This window comes from Ctenopharyngodon idella, chromosome 2 (genome assembly GCF_019924925.1).
Source record: "Ctenopharyngodon idella isolate HZGC_01 chromosome 2, HZGC01, whole genome shotgun sequence".
Taxonomy (NCBI): Eukaryota; Metazoa; Chordata; class Actinopteri; order Cypriniformes; family Xenocyprididae; genus Ctenopharyngodon; species Ctenopharyngodon idella.
In genome coordinates this window covers 34,799,329-34,823,465 of record NC_067221.1, presented here as the reverse complement: position 1 = coordinate 34,823,465, position 24,137 = coordinate 34,799,329, and the positions used below count along the sequence as shown (strand labels likewise).

General features: G+C 37.9%; 3 protein-coding genes across 10 annotated transcripts in view; all 3 read right to left on the bottom strand.

Moving 5' to 3' along the window:
• LOC127497041 (prolyl 4-hydroxylase subunit alpha-2-like) overlaps nt 1-24,137 on the bottom strand; it is an 84,604-nt gene that overhangs the window by 47,710 nt on the left and 12,757 nt on the right. Inside the window, exon 1 of one of the 3 annotated variants that reach the window (XM_051865140.1) lies at nt 7,581-7,820. The exons of 1 other annotated variant lie outside the window; for it this stretch is intronic. The gene's annotated coding sequence lies outside the window, so the exon portion shown is untranslated. Of the gene's footprint in view, nt 1-7,580; nt 7,821-24,137 lie in introns of those variants that run through there. One more of the 3 variants, XM_051865144.1, reaches the window with a different exon arrangement.
• LOC127497008 (prolyl 4-hydroxylase subunit alpha-1-like) lies at nt 7,971-14,553 on the bottom strand. 5 transcript variants are annotated; one of them, XM_051865091.1, is made up of 13 exons: nt 14,168-14,498; nt 13,195-13,285; nt 12,780-13,060; nt 12,466-12,687; nt 12,243-12,373; nt 11,963-12,139; nt 11,535-11,590; nt 9,754-9,847; nt 9,378-9,428; nt 8,674-8,712; nt 8,477-8,545; nt 8,300-8,396; nt 7,971-8,191 (listed from the first exon to the last, which is right to left on the bottom strand). In XM_051865091.1, the coding sequence occupies exons 1-13, from the start codon at nt 14,250-14,252 to the stop codon at nt 8,121-8,123; spliced, it is 1,464 nt and encodes a 487-aa protein (XP_051721051.1). In that variant the 5' UTR covers nt 14,253-14,498; the 3' UTR covers nt 7,971-8,120. The 5 variants fall into 5 exon arrangements, 4 of the variants coding, with proteins under 4 accessions (XP_051721051.1, XP_051721042.1, XP_051721063.1 ...); XM_051865082.1 differs by having other exon boundaries at nt 12,243-12,394; nt 14,168-14,496; XM_051865099.1 differs by lacking the exons at nt 7,971-8,191; nt 8,300-8,396 and having other exon boundaries at nt 8,497-8,545; nt 9,743-9,847; nt 12,243-12,394; nt 13,195-13,297; nt 14,168-14,553.
• Nucleotides 15,312-22,137, bottom strand: LOC127497053 (prolyl 4-hydroxylase subunit alpha-2-like). Of its 2 annotated transcripts, XM_051865182.1 has the most exons (14): nt 20,496-22,131; nt 19,983-20,079; nt 19,635-19,786; nt 19,344-19,463; nt 19,036-19,257; nt 18,798-18,943; nt 18,516-18,692; nt 18,190-18,242; nt 17,892-17,988; nt 17,358-17,408; nt 16,521-16,559; nt 16,326-16,394; nt 16,148-16,244; nt 15,312-16,012 (listed from the first exon to the last, which is right to left on the bottom strand). In XM_051865182.1, the coding sequence occupies exons 1-14, from the start codon at nt 20,575-20,577 to the stop codon at nt 15,942-15,944; spliced, it is 1,473 nt and encodes a 490-aa protein (XP_051721142.1). In that variant the 5' UTR covers nt 20,578-22,131; the 3' UTR covers nt 15,312-15,941. The 2 variants fall into 2 exon arrangements, with proteins under 2 accessions (XP_051721142.1, XP_051721151.1); XM_051865191.1 differs by lacking the exons at nt 15,312-16,012; nt 16,148-16,244 and having other exon boundaries at nt 16,372-16,394; nt 17,881-17,988; nt 20,496-22,137.

Below are 24,137 nucleotides of genomic sequence, written 5' to 3'. Positions count from 1 at the left end.
AACTTCAGTGGCATTGCAGCCCCGTTAACTTCCATGACTAAGCCACAATCCACACGCCTCTCCTGGTCCCACGAGGTGGTGCACGCCTTTCAAGAACTGAAAGAACGATTCACCACAGCACCCATTCTCCGCCACCCAGACCCAGAACTCCCTTTCATAGTCGAGGTTGACGCCTCCAGTACAGGCATCGGGGCCATACTCTCACAACGCCAAGGTAATCCAGCAAAAATGTTCCCTTGTGCATTCTACTCCAGAAAGTTGTCGGCAGCAGAGCGCAACTACGATGTAGGCAATCGGGAGCTACTGGCTATGAAGGCGGCGTTGGAGGAGTGGCACCATTGGCTGGAGGGAGCGCAACACCCGTTCACCATACTCACAGATCACAAGAACCTGGAATACCTCCGGTTTGCTAAACGTCTGAATCCCCGGCAAGCTAGGTGGGCCATGTTCTTCACCCGTTTCCAGTTCACGGTAACCTACATTCAAAAAATGTCAAGGCAGACGCAGTCAGACAGAGGAGGTGGAACGGACGGAGAACGAAGAAAACATTATCCCTGTCAAACTGCTGCTCGCTCCGGTTCAGTGGATTGTGTTTTCCTGAGCCTATGTTGTGATTTCCATTACAGTAGCATTCCTGTATGTGATGCAGTACCGTCTAAGGGCCCGAAGATCACAGGCATCCAGTATGGTTTTCCGACCTTGACCCTTACGCACAGAGATTGTTCCAGATTCTCTGAATCTTTGGATGATACTATGCACTGTAGATGATGATAACTTCAAACTCTTTGCAATTTTTCTCTGAGAAACTCCTTTCTGATATTGCTCCACTATTTTTCGCCACAGCATTGGGGGAATTGGTGATCCTCTGCCCATCTTGACTTCTGAGAGACACTGCCACTCTGAGAGGCTCTTTTTATACCCAATCATGTTGCCAATTGACCTAATAAGTTGCAAATTGGTCCTCCAGCTGTTCCTTATATGTACATTTAACTTTTCTGGCCTCTTATTGCTACCTGTCCCAACTATTTTGGAATGTGTAGCTCTCATGAAATCCAAAATGAGCCAATATTTGGCATGACATTTCAAAATGTCTCACTTTCAACATTTGATATGTTATCTATATTCTATTGTGAATAAAATATAAGTTTATGAGATTTGTAAATAATTGCATTCCTTCTTTATTCACAATTTGTACAGTGTCCCAACTTTTTTGGAATCGGGTTTGTAATTTGCATATTAATGTGTTCTTGGAGCAACAAAATGAAATGAAAAAAGTGTAATAATGGGAGTAGTAATTGGCAACATTTTCATATCATCATCTAATAATTAATTATATAATTTCTTCCCCTATTCACTTGTTGTATCTCCTAAAATGCCTGATAAACATGATTTAAGTCCTGGTGTCCACTACAGAGGTCATGTATGAAATCAATGTCCTGTTTCGTAACAAAGTCATATTTTGATTTGAAACCCCATAACATTTTCCTGAGATGTTGATTTATAATAAACAATTTGAAAATTAATCAGATTTAAATGATAATTACAAAATATTATCATATTTCCATAAGAGTGCTAATTTCCATTTTCAGTCATATTTAAAGACCAAGAAGTTGTTGTTGTCTTGGCGAAACCTCTAAAAATTTGGTATCTCTGCAAAGCCCTGTCTTTACAGGACATCCAGACTTAAAACTGTGACATATGATGTCAGAGAAAATCACTAAAATATAATGTCCACTACAGAGGCCAAAAGTCTAATCCTGGGTCCCTGCTCTGATGTCCCCTAATAACTGGAAAAACATTAATGTGTCCTTTCAATATATGAGACCTGTTTTACAAACATTTAACAATACACAATGGGCATATAGAAGTTTTACTTGCGTTTAACTTTTCTGTTAATTAAGTGAATACATGATGGTAGATAACTGCATGATTTGTATTATCTTATCTTAAGAACAGTATATTTCTGCCGTATGGACATTGATCTGACACAGTCACCTCTGATAACAGATTACTCTAAACTGTAATGTAGAAACATGCGTGTTCTGTAAAGTTGCTTTGAAATGATATGTATTGTGTATGATATGTACCCTTACTGTTAACATAGGAATTTAAGAGGGTAAGTAACATTCAGACACTGCTAATCAAATGTCTTTGATTAACTGATCACCAGCAAGTGTGATCACCTCTATAAAAGCTGAAGTTCTGGCAGTTTGAGTGACTGGAGCCTTCAGATGTGTGTTAACACAATGCCAAGGAGGAAAGACATCAGCAGTGATCTTAGAGAAGCAATTGAAGCAACAGTTACAAGGCCATTTCAAAACAATTTGAAGTCCATCATTTACAGTGAGAAAGATTATTCACAAGTGGAAAACATTCAGAACAGACACCAATCTTCCAATAAGTGGATGTCCCAGCAAATTCATCCCAAGATCAGATCGTGTAATGCTCAGAGAAACTGCAGACAGCCCAAGAGCTACACTTCAGACTCTACAGGCCTCAGTTAACATGTTAAATGATAAAGTTCAAGAGAGTACAATTAGAAAAAGATGAGTCAAGTATGGCATGTTTGGAAGGGTTTTCAGGAGAAGGGTTCAAAAACATGGCAGCACGGCTTAGGTTTGCAAAGTTGCTTTTGAACAAACCACAAGACTTCTGTAACAAAGTCCTTTGGACAGATGAGACCAAACTGGAGATGTCTGGCCATAATGCACAGCGCCAAGTTGGGTGAAAACCAAAAGAGCATATCAGCACAAACACCTCATACCAAAAGTCAAGCATGCGGTTATAGGGCTGATGATTTTAGGCTTGTTTTGTAGCCATGGGCCCTGAGCATCTCACAGTCATTGAGTCGACTATGATCTCCTCGGTATACCAAAGTATTCTAGAGTCAAATGTGAGACCATCCGTCCGACAGCTAAAGCTTGGTCAAAACTGGGTCACGCAACTGTACAGTGATCTGAAGATTACCAGCAAATCTACAACAGAATGACTGAAAAAGAAAACAATCAAGGTGTTGCAGTGGCCTAGTGAAGTCCAGACCTCAACCCGACTGAAAAGCTGTGGCGAGAGCTGTGCATAAACAAATGTCCGCAATCCTCAATAAACTGGAGCAACGTTGTAAAGAAGAATGGGCCAAAATTCCTCCAGAACGATGTGAGAGACTGATAAAGTCATACAGAAATTATTATTTAAAGTTATTGCTGATAAAAGTGGAACTGAATCATAGGGTGTCCTAACTTTGTCACCCATGGTTTTTCCATCTTGGCTTTATTTTTTGCAAAATAAATAAATGACATGGTGTGATATGTCATGTGTTGTTCATCTGAGGTTTTATTTTCTAAATTTTAAGACCTTCCAAGCACTAGATGATTTTGTAAGAAACCCCCCATCGGGGGGGGGGAGATTTCTTTGAGATCTTCTCTCCAGACGAGTTTTATTGCTTTATTGCAGGGCGCTTGATCTCAGTTTTTGTCTAGCAGGAAAATCAAGTCTTACACTTTTTTATTATGTCCTGATAGGAAAACCATAAAATTGAATAGGGTGTCCTAACTTTCACATGACTGTATATCACTCGAACTTTAACTCAACAAAATAAGTTACAGCACTACTGAACCCTGAAAAAAATAAAAGAATATCAATATATTATAGGCAATATGTATTTCATTCATCTTTCAGACACTTTTGGATTTGAAGATCATAAAATATTAAAATGATTCACTCTGTTCAGATAAATCAATTACAAAAACTACTTTTCTTACCAGAAAAATCGTCTCAGGTTATGACTATAACCATAGTTCCCCGAGAGAGGGAACGAGACACTGCGTCCCGAAGGGGGTGCTATGGGAACGCCGTCAGCGTGAATGCGTCTGATGCACGTATGTTAACTAGTCCAATGGCGAGAGTGAACATCACCAGCGGGTGACGTCACGACCAGGAAAGGATAAATACACATCTGGAAAGACCGGCTTCAGCTTAAATTGCCAAAGCAAATCGATCACAGGGATTCAGGGAGTATGGCAACGCGACGCAGTGTCTGATTCCCTCTCTCAGGGAACTATGGTTATAGTCATAACCTGAGAAGTTCCTTTTCGAGGGAACTCGCACTGCATCCCAAAGGGGGCGCTATGGGAACGATATCCCAAAATGCCATAATTCCAAAATGCCTGTCCGTGTGAAACTGTGGCACACTAAGACAAGAGCACTGATGAGCCTGGAGCTGCGTCCAAGTCAAAATATATATCATCTCACAACGTGAGTGGCGAGGATCAGCCCGCCGCATCACAGACCTCCTTGAGGAAACCCCCAACAACAAGGCCTTGGAGGCCGCCATACTCCTAATAGAATGAGCTCTGACAGACAGTGGATACTGCTGACCAGAGACCTCATAAGCAAGTGATATAGACTCAACTATCCACTTGCTAACCATTTGTATGGACGCAGGGAGACCCCTAATTGCACAGTCCAAAACAAACAAATAGTTGATCTGACGTTCTCCACAGGGCAGCCCTGTGGATATTAGGTGTCCAGTGCTCACACTGGACACACAAGATTTTCCTGGTCTGGATCTGAGAAATGAGGACAGAAAGCTTGCAGCACTATAGGCCATGGAATATTGGTCAGAACCTTAGGTATATAACCTGGAAGGGAAAAGGAACACTTTGACCATCCTTGGTGCACACTCAAGGCACTTAGGGGATACAGATAGGGCCTGAAGGTCTCCTACTCTTTTTAGGGAAGAATTGGCAAGGAGGAAAACAGTTTTCAACGTCAGAATTTTTTCTGAGACAGAATCAAGCGGCTCAAATGGAGCTGCAGATAAGCCTTCCAACACAAAGGCCAACGCCCAAGCAGGAACCCTAATGCATGTTGCAGGCCTCAGCCTCAGAGTGCCAACAAGGAAACGATACCTCAAAGGGTTATACCCCACAGTTGTACCATCCACAGGGACATGGTATGCAGAAATAGCTGATACGTAGACCTTTAGGGTGGATGAGGATAGCCCTGATGAAAAACGACTTTGCAAGAACTCTAGTACTGTACCAACTGGGCAGTTTACTGGTTCTAGCTGTCGCACATCACCCTAAGAAGTGAAAAGTTTCCACTTCAGGGCCTATAGTTTCCTTGTGGCTGGAGTTCTGGAGTAAAGTATGGTCTTCACAACCTCGGTTGAGAGACCAGATACTATGAGTTGGGCCCCCTCAGGGTCAAGGTCTATCCTGATCGGAATCTCCGAGGGAGAGCCATCGAGGAGAGACACAAGGTCCAAGAACCATATCCGACTTGGCCAGTAAGGCGCTACTAGCAGTAGACTTATCCCTTCCTGGCAAATTTTGTCCAGAACTCCTGGGAGCAGAACAATTGGGGGAAAAACGTACAGACTTAGCCTCGGCCATGTCTGTACCATGGCATCCAGTCCAAGAGGAGCTGGATGCGTGAGGGATAACCACAGTGGACAGTGCATCGTATCCTGAGATGCGAATGATCCACTTCCACGTGGCTATAAATCTCCCATATGAGCTTCACCACTTTGGGGTGAAGTCTCCATTCCCCTGGCCTCAGCCCCTGTCTCGACAGGATGTCTGCTCCTATAGTCTAGGTCCCTGGAATAAGATTGTTCTCGAGGAGAGCATCTTCCCCAGGGACCACAGGAGGATCTGGTGCGCCAGTTTGCATAGTGGGCGCGAACGCAGACCCCCCTGTCGATTTATATAAGAGACCATCGATGTATTGTCTGTCCAGACAGCACGATGACCTCTCAGGTCTGGGAGGAAGAACTTCAATGCATTGAAGACCGCCATCATCTCCAGGCAATTTATGTGCCACGAAAGATGATGACTCCTCCACAGCCCTTGAGCTGAGCGGCCTTCCATTACCGCTCCCCAGCCTGTGAGAGAAATGTCTATCATGAGAGTGACTCAATGACACTGAGCTCCTAACACAGGGCCCGGGGATAGGAACCAACTTTTCTTCCATATAACCAAGGCGCGGAGACATCGCCGCGTGATCTTGATCATACGAAGTGGGTTCCCCCTCAGGGAAAACCCTTGGTCCTGAGCCACCACTGTAAGGGTCTCATGTACAGCAGGCCAAAAGGTATCACCGTTGGACGCAGCTGCCATCAGACCCAACAGTTTTAGAAAACTGTTTTACAGTGAGTGACTGGCCTAGTTATATCTCCTGTGTGACTGAAAAGATTGCAGCAATACGAGTGGGCGACAGAATGGCCCGCAGCATCACTGAATCAATACCACACCCAGGAAGGTGGTTCTCTGTAATGGAGAAAGCACACTTTTCTTGGCGTTCAGCCACAACCCCAATTTTTATATGAGCAAGAACGACATCTCGGTGTCGAACTGACCATCTGTTCCGACTGCGCTAATATTAGCCAGTCATCTAATCAGTTCAGAATGCGTATGCCCTGCAGCCTGAGTGAGGAAAGAGCTGCATCTACGCATTTCATGAACGTGTGGGGTGATATAGCTAGACTGAATGGAAGAACCTAATATTGGTATACTTTGCCCCTGAAAGCAAACTTAAGGAACTTCCTATGCTGTGGAAGGATGGAGATATGGAAGTATGCATCCTTTAAAACCATCATGACAAACCAGTCCTCGGATCTGGTTTAGCGTCAACATTTTGAACCTAAGTCTCCTGAATGAATGATTCAAATGATTAAGATCTAATATAGGACGCAACCCTCCATCCTCTTTTGGAACAAAATAGTAGCGGCCGTAAAAACCCTAACTCTCTGCTGGGAGGAGGAACCTGTTTTATAGCTCCTTTCGCAAAAGAGTTTACTTTCTGTTCCATTACCAGAGCCTGCCCATTGAGATAAATTTGGCAGAAGCCTCAACTCTGCCAGAAAATCCACCAAAGGGAACCAGCCTCTCAAGGCTGGTCTCTGGTATACTTAGAGCAGCCACTTTGGTGACCTGAAACACACTGGCAGGAAACAGGACTGCTTTTCGACCCTCCTCAGAGGGTGCGAACCTGATGCAGCGTCGTGTGAACGCTGAATCATAGCTTGCTGGAAACCGCTGCACCCTGAAGCACCAAGGGTGCCAGGGTTGGCAGAACGGCCCCCTAAGGTCAATGAAGTGGGGCGGGCACCGTATACTGAGGTGTACACCGCTCTATCCCATGTGGGGGCTGCCCTTAGATTTCATTCAGAGGGTGCGAGCCTGACGCAAAGTCGTGTGAGCACTGAATCAGAAGTTTATAACCATGTGTAGGCCTACAGCAATATATTTTAAATATTTATATATTTATAATTTTAATATTTTCAAAAGAAAGATATTTTGGAAAAAAAATGTTAACATTTACAATGTACCAACTTATAAGGTATTACAAAAATTTGTCAACTATTATTAAGTATTGCCATAAGCATACTTAAAATTAATATGTTGTTCAGTTTTACTTGTTTGTACTTGTAAAAGGTTATGCTACTTAAAAGGTAGCATTCGATTGATCACAATTTTTTTCTGTGAACCAATGAATAACAGTTTTGCATCCATGATTGAATATATAGTATTATAATTTGCATTGATATTCATTAGAATTTTGTTAACTTCTCAATTTACCTTTTGACTATATCCTCATCAAGCTTGACGTGAGTGTCCATTTTTATCCTCTTGTCTGTCGTCACTATACAGCACTCTATGAGTTACAATGAACATAAGAAGCCCAACAACACCACTTACGGTGAGCAGAGTTCAATCACAAAGTCACTGATATTGATATTTGAAGCAATAAAACAACCTGTGAGTATTACAGGGTATGGGTACACTTAAACTGCACTAAATGTACTTAAAGTGGTTCCATTTTAACACAATTTCAACATATTTAATATATTGCAAATAGCTTAAAATTGAACGTAAGTACATCTTGAAATACATTTATACTTAAAGTTGTTTCTAAATAATACATTTAATACGCACTTAGTATAGTATAATTTTAATATATTAAGTGTCTAAAAACACACAATTTAAATTTATTTACTTTTCACCTGGGATCAGATGATCTATTGTACATTATAAAAACTCATGATGCATAATAAAAATAACAGGTACTTCTATAGTACAGATACACTTCATATGATGTCTACATGGTTGCACTGTCTTTCACTCTCTGTCTGACAAAGAACAGGGTCTCCTGAACACCTGTCCATACTCATGGATCCATTTATTAGCCACTGAAAAGAAAGAAAAATATAGCTCAATGTTACATAAAACTGAAATGAAATATAGTCATATTAACATAGATTTATTTATACATTATAGATGATAAACAGTTAACCTACCCCATTTATTACCCATTAACACAGGGCATCCAGCATGCTCCGTTTTTAAATCCACTGTACCACTCTTGTGAAGGTTGTACCAAAACACGGCTGAACCCTTAAACAGCGGAGAACAGATGCATGAATTTTACTTGTGGAGGAAAAGTTTTTCTAATTATTCATATATTAAGCATTTACCTTTTCTGGCTGCAATGCAACTCCAACTTTAGGAAACACAGTGGTGCCCCCTATTTCCACATCACTCATCTACAGCAACAGAACATCAATTATTGCTCATTGTACAACTCTGGTAATATGAATATAAATAGAAATGTATAATGTAGGCCTACAATGTTGACATTGCCATTTGAGCTAATGAACAGGGCAACACTTACATAAATTAAGAATGTAGCAATCCTTTCATTCTCATTATCCTGTGGGATCAAATATTTTTAAGTTAGCTTGGAATGATTCAATTAGTCAGTATGTAATCAAGATCTTACTGACAGAATAGAGCTGTTTAGTTTGAAGTCCTACAAGTGAATTAGCATTTTCGAGCCATGGGTTCTATTTGAGTTAAGGACCACATCACTTGAGGAGAAAGACATGCACGTTTTGTTCTACAACATAAATTGCACACAGACAACAGATGTCTCCAAATGTTATACCGAACTCTGTTTGCCAGTGCTAGTATGATTAGTGTTAAATGTGGAGGTAGGGTTATGTGTGGGATTAGGCTTTAGAGATGGCCTCAAGAAAGGGAATAGGAGTCTGGCGGGAGGTCAGAATTTGGCACAGCATTGGAACACCTGGCTACACAGGTACACATTGTGATGTTAATGAAGCATGGATAGGCTAAAAATTACATTAAGTATTGAAATGTTGATTCATCGCCACCAACAAAAAAAGTTAATGCATAAAACACATGAGTTTTCAAAAAAGGATCAGGGGAAATGGGAAAGTCTTTTTTTAAAGTAATGATTATAGACCTTATTTATCTCAGAAATCCAAAACCACATAGAAATTCCTGAGGGAACACATGGCGAATTCAGGGTTGGCATACAAACTGATGTCATGACTGTATTTTAGCATATCTTACCCATGCATCATAATGTGGTTCATATCTGCCACCAATCCCGTAATTCTGAACCTGGAAAGTGATTACACCACTCATATTTCATAGGAGAAAACATGTTTCATCTATTGAAGAGCTAATATAAAACAAACATAATACAGTGAATATGATTAGTAAATGAAAAATGAATGATTACATAAAAATATAATATCAGTCCCCAGAGCTCATATGTGCCACTTTTTGACAAAAGTTACAGAAGGGCAAACCAGTCTGATGTTTATTTAATTATTTTGTGTGATGTTGTGACCAAGCTAGCTGCAAGACATTTATTGCAAAACTTTATTAAACCAGACAGCTGCCTGTGTATGAACAGGTGATTTCTTTCTTACTGTGACCATACATGTAGATATTCAGATGATTCTATGGAGAGTCCTGTGATGTCTGCAATCCTCTGATTGATGCGAGCAACAGTGTAATCCTCTTTTAGAAAAACACTGTAAATAAAGAAATAATTTTTTTTAGTAGCACTTTACAATAAAAAGTTCAATTTGTTAACATTAGTTAATTGGAAGTATCATGAACTAACAATGTACACTAACCAATGCAAATGAACTAACAAATGTACTTTTAGAGCATTTATTATTCTACGTTAACATTAATTTATGTAAAAGCTAATGCAAGTTGTATAATATACACTGCTCAAAAAAATTAAAGGAACACTTTTAATCAGAGAATAGCATCAAGTCAGTTGGGATATTGATCTGGTCAGTTAAGTAGCAGAGGGGGTTGTTAATCAGTTTTAGCTGCTTTGGTGTTAATGAAATTAACAACAGGTGCACTAGATGGGCAACAATGAGACGACCCCCAAAACAGGAATGGTTTTTCACTGACATATTTTCCCTACTCATCTTTTTACTACTTGTAGCATGAGGCGACCCTACAGAGGTTGCATAGGTAGTCCAACTCCTCCAGGATGGCACATCAATATGTGCCATTGCCAGAAGGTTTGCTGTGTCTCCCAGCACAGTCTCAAGAGCATGGAGGAGATTCCAGGAGACAGGCAGTTACTCGAGGAGAGCTGGACAGGGCCGTCGAAGGCCCTTAATCCATCAGCAGGACCGGTATCTGCTCCTTTGTGCAAGGAGGAACAGGATGAGCACTGCCAGAGCCCTACAAAATGACCTCCAGCAGGCCACTGGTGTGAATGTCTCTGACCAAACAATCAGAAACAGACTTCATGAGGGTGGCCTGAGGGCCTGACATCCTCTAATGGGCCCTGTGCTCACTGCCCGGCACTGAGGAGCTCGACTGGCATTTGCCATTGAACACCAGAATTGGCAGGTCTGCCACTGGTGCCATGTGCTTTTCAGATGAGAGCAGGTTCACCCTGAGCACCTGTGACAGACGTGAAAGGGTCTGAAGAAGCCGTGGAGAACGTTATGCTGCCTGTAACATCATTCAGCATGACAGGTTTGGTGGTGGGTCAGTGATGGTCTGGAGAGGCATATCCATGGAGGGATGCACGGACCTCTACAGGCTAGACGATGGCACACTGACTGCCATTAGGTATCAGGATGAAATCCTTGGACCCATTGTCAGACCCTACGCTAGTGCAGTGAGTCCTGGGTTCCTCCTGGTGCATGACAATGCCCGGCCTCATGTGGCGAGAGTATGCAGGCACTTCCTGGAAGATGAAGGCATTGATACCATTGAATGGCCCCCATGCTCGCCTGACCTAAATCCTCAATAGAACACGCATACAAGCACGTGGGGGCCATACAAACTACTGAGTACCATTTTGAGTTGCTGCAATGAAATTTCAGGAAAATGAGCTAGCCTGCTGCATCATTTTTTCACTTTGATTTTCGGGGTGTCTTTGAATTCAGTCCTCTGTAGGTTGATAATTTTCATTTCCATCAAACAATGTGGCATCCTTTCCTTCCTAACACATTACCCAGTCCATATCAGTAGATATCCAGCATGATATTTTTCCACATTGAGATCTGGTGTGTTTTCAAAGTGTTCCTTTAATTTTTTTGAGCAGTGTACATATAGTACTACTAAACACCCTGTTAAAGAAACAATTCAGTCATTCAGACATAATTCACTCTGTGTCATTGTCAGATGATGACAGAATTTTCATTTCATTTTTGGATGATCCTTCAATTATGAAATTATTACCTTTGAGAAGTACGGAAGTCTGAGACTGTGCCCTTTCCGATCTGAGACCTAGAAAGCTAGGCCACAAGAAATGAAACATTAAATATAAATAAATATACACATTACGGCCAAAAGTATGTGGGTACCCAAACAACACACACATATAGTAAATGCTTTGAACAGTCTGGCCCGACAACATTCCCAAAGTATTTATGAACATTTTGAGACACAATTCTCTAGTCATTATATGCCATAGATTTGACTACAACTAAGGGGCCAAAGCTGATCATTTTAATGGAATACACATGTAAGTATACACCTTTGCATATTGAATAGCACAATAAAACATCATCAATGGTATCTACCAGAAATTAGATATTAATTATATTGATATTATAACAGCAATTAATTTTTTTGTGTGTTTGTGTGTATGTGTTTTATATATTCACTTGAGGTCTGGAGATATTTTTCAGGATCTCTATCTCTCTGTCTGATATAATGTCATGATATCTGATGATTCGAGGCTCGTCCCACTCCACTTCCTCTTTCACTGGTGCGTACATCAGTCTGGGGTTTCCTCCACCTGTGCTGTACCTACAGGACAGCGCCCTCTGCCTCTTGGAGGTCTGATTTTATAAAATATAATAGACTTACAATCAACACACAAAGCTTCACATTGACTGTAATTTCATGTCAAATAATGATTTAAATTTTAGACACTGCACTTGCCCTCTCGTCAACCTCTCCTCTGCACAGTGCCTCATAGTTACTTGACTCTGTGTTCAGTGTAAATATGTCAGGGTTGCTCTGTAAGTGAAGGAGCCAGTTTAGCTGAACTCTGACTTCATCATTACTTGGATCTGGGGCAAAGATGTTTATGACTTTAATCACAACAATTTAGCAAAATTCTCTGCCAACCTCAAATATTAAATTTAGGACACCATGACCTTACCCAGATTTAGAAGCTGCTGGCCGAAGTAGATTGCCACAGGTAGGCTGCCAAAATGATAGGCTGAGGAACTAAGGTAATGGAGCAACTCTTCCTCAGTAGTGGTTGAGTATTCTGTTAATCTGTCCAGACTGTCCAGAAACCAGAGAAAGGCATGCTGGAATTTTCCCTCATCATAAGCGACCAACCCCACATGGTAGGCTTCATCTGCATTTAGAGATGTTTCTGTGAAACGTGAAATGAAAGCATCAATCAGATTGAAAAAGTAAAACTCTCTCAGTGAATTTGCATTGGTGCAAAACTGCAGGACAGTTTACCCTTTGTGATGTCTTCTGGGTGGAGTTTGTAGATCTCTTGCAGTCTGATCAGTCCAGAAGCTGCACCATCCACGTCCTCCAGCTGTGGGATCTCTAGAAGTTTTGCATCCAACTCATCCTGATACTCTTCACACTGATAAAGATTCGGCTTAATGTGTTTTTCAATAAATATCAAATCATTTCTCATTTGTCTGAGGAGTCTGTAAGCTGCCACAGGGTTTCTCATGGCTTCCTCAGGGTTCTCAGAGTCAGAGTATGAAAGCAGAAGATTCAGAAGAACACTGGATTGAAGACAAGGGTTCATCAAAAGTTGAATGCAAATTGAAATGCAAAATTGAATGCTTTTTAATAATAATAATGACAACACATTAATCTTGCAGTTTAATGGTATAGGGAATAATGAATGTGTTTTCACCTCTTCATTGTCTCTACATTGTCAGCATCAATGCACTGACTGAAGACCTTCAGAAAATCTTTCGTCTTCCCATATAGCTGTGCAATTTGATCTATAAAACAATCTGCACTTAATTGTCAAAAGGCATTTTAATTTATGTATTAATTCATTTTAACATCATTTGAATTATACTGAAAAAGTTTATAGGTAAGAAACCAAAGAGAGAGTTAATATTGTTTTACCATTAATGGAATTAAAAGGTGAAAGAGAGTAACTCTTGTCACGATCACCAGCTGGAGTGCCCTTGATATGATATTGATATGAACTACATTTCCCAGAGCTCATTACATGGTGTTTTGTGTTGGATTTTTTACCCTGTGTTTATGACGTCTAGCCTGTTTATTGGACTATGTATTTGGATTACCCTTTCCTCAACCAAGCAGTGGATCCTGTCTCTAAGCAGTATGTAACAACTATAGTGTTATTTATGATTGCATCAGTGTTGAAATTATGGCAAAAACTGTGATATTGTTCATTTTTGGAAAAAATGAAAACAGTAAAACTTTACAATATGGTTTCATTAGTTAACATTAGTTAAGTATTTTAGTTAACATGAACTAAGAATGAACAGCATCTACAGCATTTATTAATCTTGGTTCATGTTAATTTCAACATTTACTAACATTATTAAAATAAAAGCTGTATTTAGCACTGTGAACTAACATGAACAATGAACAACTGTATTTTTTACTAACATTAACAAAGATGGATAAATACTGCAACAAATGTATTGCTCATTATTAGTTCATGTTAGATTAACTAATGTTAACAAATGAGACCTTATTGTAAAATGCTGAAAATATACAATTAACTTGATATGACAACAGTGTAAACAGTTAGAGAAATATGGACAAAACAATATTACATTAAATTATTAAGAATAAAAAAGCTATATTTAAAATATAATGGATTAATATTGAACTGAAATAATAACCTGTTGATGAGAAGAATTCATGCCCAGCAGCAGAGTAGACGATCCAAAAACACACCATAAATACTGTCAGTTCCTTTACGGCCATTATCAGACCTTCAATATCTCAAAACGCAACTTGTACATGTGTATCTTGCAATCAAGGTTAAATACAGACACACACCTTCATAGACCACAAATAGACACCTGTATCTGCCCACATTTCACCATTTTTCAGTATTTGCATTATCTGAGAACAAAAACAAAAGCGAAACTTTACATGAGTGAGCTCTGTGTCAACAAGGAAGCGTAGAGGCAGGGTTTTATTAACAAATTAAAACAGGAGCACAAAGTCTTAACAAGCTATCAAACTGCAGCAAACCAACATAGCATAGACAAGAAAAAAACACTACAACTGAAAACTAAGGGCTATAATAGACCTTATTCAGAGCAGCGGCATGACAGATATAAAAGCGAGGCTGCAAGGGACGTCCTTGTGTTTTCAATGGCATCCGCTGTATAAAGCTATTTGTTTGGAGTTCACTGCTGACCTTGGAACGATTAAATATTACTTATTTGAGATGTCATTACTGATTTGTGCAAATAGCACTGAGAATTTATTAATTTTTTCTCTGGTTGCATGTTTGTTGAAAGTGGATCACACAACAAAAACTTTGACAAAGAAGACAAAAAACTGTCCTGAGACCACAAACAAATCAGAAGTTTTATTATTACTGTGTTGTTGTTATTATATATACATATATATATATTTTTTTGTTTGTTTGTTTTTTTTGTTTCTTCTCATAGGCAGGTTGAGAGTAGAGCACTTTATATATTTGAAACAGTTAAGATAAAGAGACAAAACAACATCTAAAAAAGTTATGTATGTCTAAACTTATTATTGAGTCTTAAGAAACTGCCTGAAAACACATTGTTAAATAAAGATGATTGTATTTATTTATTTTACATTGCTACATTAAATAATGTTGCAGTTTCATTCATTAGAATATTTTTTTAAAAGACAATAAAGATGATAAATCAGCAATAGCAACACAGGCATTCAGTGCAACTGAGTATGAATTCACAATAGAGCTGCCGTAACAACCAACATAAAAGTCATAAATAATATTAAATCACTTGATTAGGAAGAGAGCAACTGACAAGTGACTCCTTAAATAGGATTCATTTATTCATAATAGTTACAGTCTTCAAATTCTTGTAAAATTATGATCATTAGTATATTGTGTGTGTTGCTGTGAGAGTTGAGGTATATTGACAGTCCTGCTCTCTGCATGTGAGGCTGTACCTACTGTAGATAATCCAGTTTCAGACTTCATATACATACCTACCAGTCTTACAGCACAACACATGCACAACTACACATACTACAAAACTTGTAAAACATGTGAATCGTCATTCCAGCACAGACTGAACAGGAAACATGTAAAATTAAGCTTTAAATACAACTGCAGAGAACTGCGTCTCATCTACAGGAATAACGCACTTGCTAGTTGCTAGGATTGATCAACTCAGGTAATGTGATTATCCATTGATATCTTGATGAAACTTCATGTTTTTACTCTATTGCACTTGTTCTATTGTATATTACAGTTATTTTTAACATTACTGCCACCTAGACAGTAGTAAATCACAGTAAAATATAATACAATATATATCTACAGTATGTTACAGATCTACAGTATAAAAACTTATAATACATAATAAAATAACAGATAGAGTACAAATACTTCTATAGTACAGATAAACTTCATAATATTTCTAAATGGTCACAGTGTTTTCACTCCCAGTCTGACAAAGAACAGGGTCTCCTGAACTCCTGTCCAAACTCATGGATCCATTTAGTAGCCACTGAAAAGACACCAGAAAAAATATATCTCATCTCATGTGAAACTGAATGAAATGTAGCTATATTAACATAGATTTATTTATAGAAGATACATAATAAGTGTAGTCCAGGCCAGTAGGAATTAAATAAAAACTTACCCCATTTGTTACCCATTAACACAGGGCATCCAGCATGTTGTGATTCCCAATCCAGTTCGCCATTCTTTAGGAGGTTGTACCAAAACACCGCTGAACCCTTAAACAGCAGAGAATGGATGCATGAATTTTACTTAAATTATTCTAATATACTGTATAGATCAGTGAATTGAGGGTTTACCTTTTTTGGCTTTAATGCAACTCCAACTTCAGGAAACACAGTGGCGCCCCCTATCTCCACATCACTCATCTACAGCAAGAGCACATGAATTATTGTTCAATATGACTGTACAAAACAGGTAACATGAAAAGTAAACTTAAAGTAAGCCTATAATGTTTACAATGCCATTTGCATTAAACTGTGGCCAAGACTTACATAAATTAAGAACGTAGCAATCCTTCCATTCTCATCATCCTGTGAGATCAAACATTAAGTTATCTTAAAATGATTTTATTGGTCAACATGTAATCAAGCTCTCATTGACACAGAGTTTGAAGTCTTAAAAGTGATTTAGCATTTTTGAGCCATGGGTTCGCTCTGCATTACGGACCGCATCACTTTGAAGTAATACACTTGAAAAAGACTTTCACACTTCTGGAGGTATGGTAGAGTTGGGGAGTGGACTTTAGAGAGGGGACCAATCAAATGGCAGCCTCATAAATGGGAATCTGCTTGTTAAGTCTGACATCACATGCCACCGTTTCTGGGTCCAAATGCTTCATCAGAGCCAGAAGCAAACAACAAATGGTGCTAATATACAATCACGGTGTGCTGTAATATTTGAAAAAATTGTGATCCTAATCTTTATCTTCATACAGAAATTCTCATATGGACAGACAGTGATTCATATTTTATGGATCAGTTAAAATAATGATGGCTGGGACACTGTGGACACAGGACACTGTAGTATACACTGTAGTATGTAACACATGTGCAATGCCTGGTTATATAGATCCTATAAAGGATTATTTTGTGATTTTAGCTTGGATCAGTCAAAAATTATATTGAGTACTGATACACTGCCACCAACAAAACTGTTTGCCATTAAAAAGAAAGAAAAAAGAAAAGATCAGGGGCAATGGGAAAGTCTCTTCAAGTAATGATAACCACAGACTTTATTTAACACCAGAGATGATCTATGGCATATACCAGGCCTACAATGCCCTTCAAATTGATGTAATGGCTTTTTTTTTTTTAGCAAAGTAATCTTACCCATGCATCATAATGTGGTCCAAATCTGCCACCAATCCCATAATTCTGAACCTGGAAAATTATTGAAGCACTATTGAAATGAAAATTACAGGTAAAACAACACTTAATATTTCACAGTGAAAATACATTAAAGAGACCTTGATATCTATTGAAGTTTGAATATAAAATGGTTATATAAAAAAGTAGCCTAATATCAGCCCTCAAAGTGCTTATGCTCTTTGGCAAAAGTTACAAAAAAAAAACAGACTAAACCAACATTGCCTGGAAGACTAAACGTGATTTTGGCCGAGCGATTCCACCCCCTGCCCACTAAATGTGATTTCCTCCAAACAATCTCCCCTCAGTGCCCCTTTTTGTTTTGGGCCACTGCCCCTCAAAATGTGCATGTCCTTGAGTCCAAGAGAGTATGACCAAGCTAGCTGCAAGACAGGTTTTGCAAAACTTTGGTAAACTAGGACAGAGACAGTGTTGTCCTTATAAAAATATATGCTGCCTGTGTATGAACAGGTGATTTCTTTCTTACTGTAACCGTACATGTAGACTTTCAGCTGATTCCATGGAGAGTCCTGTGATGTCTGCAATATTCTGACTGATACGAACAAGCACAGTGTGGTCTTCCTCCAGAAAAACACTGAAAACAAGGAAATGGTTTCAGCAACACTTATGTTAATAAATTGAACCATATTGTAAAGTGTTTCCATTTTTTCCCATAATAAGTGTGAGACCAAAATGGTTAATTAGGTAATAATACAAGTAATATAATATAACATAACATAACAGTAATGCATTATTTCTCAAATTTTCATTTTGGGTGAATATAAAAGATTATCACCTTTGAGAACCACGGTAGTTTGAAATTCCTTGTCTAGTCTCAGACCTAGAAAGCTAAAGTAGGACACACAAGGGAAGTGGAACATCAGATATAAATATAAATAAATAGGAAGCACACAATTCTCTACAATATCACTATATTTCATTGGATTGAGATTTGTCTTTACTATAGGAATAAGTTGCCAAGCTAAATTTTAAAAGGAATGTCAAATACTTTTGCCCAGAATAGCACAATAAAACATCAAAACTATTAACTAAGATATTAGATTCTAATAGTGACAATTAAACATTTGAGTGTTTTTGTTCGTGTGTGTTTTAGATATTCACTTGAGGTCTGGAGATATTCTTCAGGATCTCTATCTCTCTGTCTGATATAATGTCATGATATCTGATGATGCGAGGCTCGTCCCACTCCACTTCCTCTTTCACTGGTGCGTACATCAGTCTGGGGTTTCCTCCACCTGTGCTGTACCTACAGGACAGCGCCCTCTGCCTCTTGGAGGTCTGATTTTATAAAATATAATAAACTGCCAATCAACACACAAAGCTTCACATTGAGTTTGTTATTTCATGTCAAATAATGATTTAAATTGTAAACACTGCACTTGCCCTCTCGTCAATCTCTCCTCTGCACAGTGCCTCATAGGAGTTATTTGACGTTGTGTTCAGTGTGAATATGTCAGGATTTGAAGTTTTTTGGAAGCGAAGGTGTTTGTAAAGGCTCAGCTCAACTTTGACTTCGTCATTAGTTGGATCTGAGGAAAATAAGTTTATATAGAAGTTTACTTCTCTGATCCCACAACCATAAAAAATATTAGTATTAAACTTCATGTCACCATGACCTCACCCAGATTTAGAAGCCGCTGTTTGAAGTAGATTGCCACAGGTAGGCTGCCAAAATGATAGGCTGAGGAACTAAGGTAATGGAGCAACTCTTCCTCAGTAGTGGTTGAGTATTCTGTTAATCTGTCCAGACTGTACAGAAACCAGAGAAAGGCATGCTGGAATTTACCCTCATCATAAGCGACCAACCCTATATGGTAGGCTTGATCTGCACTTAGAGATGTTTCTGTGAAATGTGAAATGAAAGCATCAATCAGATTGGAACTTATTTTAAAGGAAAAAAGTGAAACTGGATTGGTGCAGACATTTCACCCTTTGTGATGTTGTGTGGGTAGAGTTTGTAGAACTCTTGCAGTCTGATCAGTTCTGAAGCTGCACCATCCACGTCCTCAGGCTGTGGGATCTCTGCGAACTCCAGCAGTGTCTGATACTCTACAAGATTTTCAAACACAAGAACAGGTCCATAAACAACTGAAACTTTTAATAATATTGCTTGAAAGCTTTCATCACCATTCACCTTAATCTTCAGATTTTTATTTTTATTGATAAATTATGATGATTATGTTTACATGTTTCAGTTAAAGAAATTAAATACACTCTTACTCTCATAAAGACTCAGCTGAGTGTATTCAACAATAGTCAACCATTCAATTCTCACTCGTCTGAGGAGTTTGTAAGCTGCCACAGGGTCTCTCAGGGTTTTCTCAGTGTACTCAGGGTCAGAGAATGTGAGTAGTTGAAGAACCAGAAGAACACTGGATTGAAGTTCATCAAAAGTTGTAGGGTTAAATTAATGTATTTAATAACATATGCCTTGATCTAAAAACACATAAACTGCAAGACTGCTAAAAATTCACAATTGGTTTCCTACCAGGTTATTGCTGTAAATTGAAAATATAATAATAATAATAAAAAAAAAGGGAATAATGGGAATAATGAAAGTGTTTTCACCTCTTCATTCTCTCTACATTCTTTTCTTCAGCATCGATGTAGAACCTGAAGCTTTCCAGAAGGTCTTTCTCCTCCTCGAAAAGCTGTGCAACTTTTTCTATAAAAAATTACATATTCTATAAAAAATCTTATAATACATTTTTTTTTATATAATTTTATAAAACACAGGTATTTCTAGTATACTGTATTACCATACATAATGAACAAGTTTTATTATATAAGAAACCAAAGAGAAAGTTAATAATTAGTCATTACTGGAATCAGTAACTAAAAAAAATTGATTGTAAATCTCAAAATATGTGCGTAAATGTATGAAGATGTAATTATGTATGGAAAAGCTGCGCCAAAAGCTGTATTAAGATCAAAAGTGTCTCACAAATGAATAAAATCAGTGCAATAGCGTAAAAACATTAGAGAAATATAAACAAAACACTAAAATAATGGTTTAAAAATTAATAAACTCAAATAAATGTATTGATGTTAAACTGAATTCAAATGTAATTAATAATATACCTATTGATGAGAAGAATTCATGTCCAGTAGTACAGACAATCCAAGAAAACACCACAAATACTGTCAGTTCCTTTATGGCCATAATCAGACCTTCATAACCTCAAAACACAAAACAAAAACAAAAGAACGTATGAATGCATCTTGAAGTGAACTAGTGGAGCTTAAATACAGACAGTTCACGTGCATTCTTTTAAAAACACACCTGTATTACATCACCTGCCCGCATTTTGCAGTTTCCCAGTACTGCAGTCCAAGATTAAAAAATGAAAGTAAAACATTTGTGACAGTCCTGATGATACTCCAAAAATAGCCACTTGTTTCTTGTATGTAATTAGTAATTTAGATGTACATTCACAACAAAGTATAAAATGGTACAAAGGATAAAATCATGATAGAAGTGGAAATCCATCCTAATATATTTTCAAAGTCATGGCCCTGCTCTGATGTCCCCTAATAACTACAGAAACAGTAATGTGTTCTTTCAGTTATGAGACCTGTTTTAAAAACATTTAACACTGCTGGGCATATAGAAACATTTGTCTTACATTTAATTTTTCTGTTACTTAAGTGAATACATGATGTTAGATAACTGCATGATTTGTATTATCTTTTCTTAAGTATATTTTTATATTTAAGTATATTTTCTTAAGTATCTTTATAACAGTATATTTCTGCCATATGAACATTGTTCTGACACAGTCACCTCTGATAACAGATTACTCTTAATTATAGAAACATGTTCTGTAAAGCTGCTTTGAAACTGTATATTATGAAAAGTGCTATACAAATAAATATGAATGAAATTGAATTATTTGTATACAATAATTTGTGTGTTTGTTGTGCAATAATTTTTAGACTTATTTGAAATAAGTTGCTTTCCGAAACATCTGTCAAAACTAGTCTGTCCAGTCCTTTTAAAGCTGTAATGTTTCACAAACAAATCCATATTTTCAAAGAAGAATGCTGCATTAGCAACCTTATCTGCATCACATGCGAGTGTGACTAATACAGAAACTAAAAGTACACAATGAATTATTATTACATTAGCATGTACTAAGTTTGTTATTTTGCTCATGGTTTATGATTATGTTGCGTATTTGTTTATGTTACAGATGTGACTCCATAATTCCTATGTTGTTTGTCCTGAAAAATCTTAGTGATTATATGATTACTAAAGTGGATCAGAATAAGTACACACACACAGTGCGTGTGTGTGTGTGTGTGTTATTTTATGTTGCGTGTGTCACGTATGATGGCACTCAAGTATGTTGACACTTGGCAGCCTTGTTTTTTCCTTGTAAAGTTCACCTAAAAATCAAGCTTTAGACAGAACAGGGAGGGAGACAGAACATATCTCATACCACAATAACTGAATCATACTGATCCGGCACTACTGACCTGAAAAAATAGAAGACTACCTATATATTATATTGATATGCAATAATCAATATCAAGAATATCAATCAATCTCTGTGTATTTTATCCAGCTTTCAGACACTAAGTTCATATCACAAAGTGATCAGCTCTGTTCAGATAAGTCATTCATTATAAAAAAAAAAAACTGTTTCTTATTAGAAATCATTGAAAATCCTCGCTTTCTGTCTTTCTGTATATATATATATATATATATATATATATATATATATATATACAGTGCCCTCCACAAATATTGGCACCCTTAGTAAATATGAGCAAAGGTGGCTGTGAAAATAAATCTGCATTGTTTGTCCTTTTGATCTTTCATTCAAAAAATTCACAAAATTCTAACCTTTCATTTAAGTAAAACAATTAAAAATGAAGGGAAAATCACATTATGAAATAAATGTTTTTCTCCAATACACTTTGGCCACAATTATTGGCACCCCTAGAAATTCTTATGAGTAAAATATCTCTGAAGTATATTACCATTCATATTTGCATTTTTTAGCACACCAGGGTGACTAGGAGCATGTGATTGTCCAGCCATGACTTCCTGTTCCACAGGAGTACAAATATGTGTAAACACAAAGGCCAAATTCCCTTAATCATTCATCACAATGAGTAAAACCAAAGAATATAGTTCTGATGTGCAGCAAAAGATTGTTGAGCTTCACAAAATAGAAGATGGCTATAAGAAAAAAGCTAAAGCATTGAAAATTCCCATTTCCACTATCAGGGCAATAATTAAGAAGTTCCAATCAACTAAAGATGTTACAAATCTGCCTGGAAGAGGACGTGTGTCGGAATCGTCTTAATGCGCGGTAAGGAGGAAAGTTTGAGTGGCCGAAGACTCTCCAAGGATCACAGCTGGAGAATTGCAGAAATTAGTGGAGTCTTGAGCCTCAGAAAACCTTAAAAAAAAAATTACCAAACAGCACCTACATCACCACAAGTTGTTTGGGAGTGTTTCAAGAAAAATCCTCTGCTCTCATCCAAAAACTCAATCTCCAGCATATTCAGTTGTCAGACATGACTGGAACTTCAAAAGGGACCTGGATCTATGGTCAGATGAAACTAAAAAAAGAGCTTTTTGGCAGCAAACCCACCAGATGGGTTTGGTGCACATATGGATGTAGCAAATTAGCTAAAAAAAAAAAATATGATAATTAATCATAACTAGTTATAATTAATTATACATATTTGGATCAGTTAATAAAATTAACTTAATGTACTAAAATTAATATTACAATCAATTATCCTGTTTGGCCAATGAACACTGAGTGTTAATTGTTTATTAATTCTAAGAAATGTTCATTTCCATTTTATGGGAAATAACAATCTTATGTACAGTACTACTCAGAGCATGTAGTCAGGATCGGCATAATTAGGGACTCCAGTATGAGCATGAAACACGGACAACTTTACGTGTGACATGAACAAGACTTTATTAACTAGACTAAACACTTAACTACTCTAACATTCACACACATACATGCATAGTTTACCAAGGGAAAGAGAGAGCTGAAGCAGAGTACAGGAAAGCAAGAAGTTACAGCATTGTTTGAAATTCAGCAGATCAACAGCCTTGAGCAAACCATCAGTTTAGTTCTAACAGGCCCTTCTTTAAAAGGGGTAAGGATACTCAATGTATCAAATAATGAGACTAAGTTTGATACTTGCATGTCTTGCCCATTTGAATTAAAACTGTCCTGATGCAATTTGTGGAGGCTCCTGCTGAATCTTTGCTGATATTGTCTTGATGAAAGAGAACCTGTTGGATTCAGAGGATCTTTGGTGAATGGAAGGTCTAGGCCGAAGCCTGGCACAAGCTTGGGGTTCCTTAGAAGCTTCTAGCTTCTTAGTATCATCTTAACATCAGCATTTCTCAGTAAAAGAGAAGAAGAGTGGCTGTGATCTTGTGATCAGTGATTTTAAAGGGTGAAGATGTCACACCCTCTTGGGGTATCTGGGCCAATATGGAGTTGTCCCTTTAGAGAGAAGTTTTACAAGTCTTTGTTCTGTAGCAAGATATTAGCATAAGACACTGGATTGGATGTATGAGAGAAGAACCTTCTAGATTCTTATAATACTAATGTGTCACAGAGTTAGAAACATGTAACATTAATTAACAAATAGGAAACGGAAGTTGGAGTCCGTCGATACCAAACATGCTACCCAGGTGATTTTAGTTAATAAATTTTCAACTCCAAAACATTAATACCA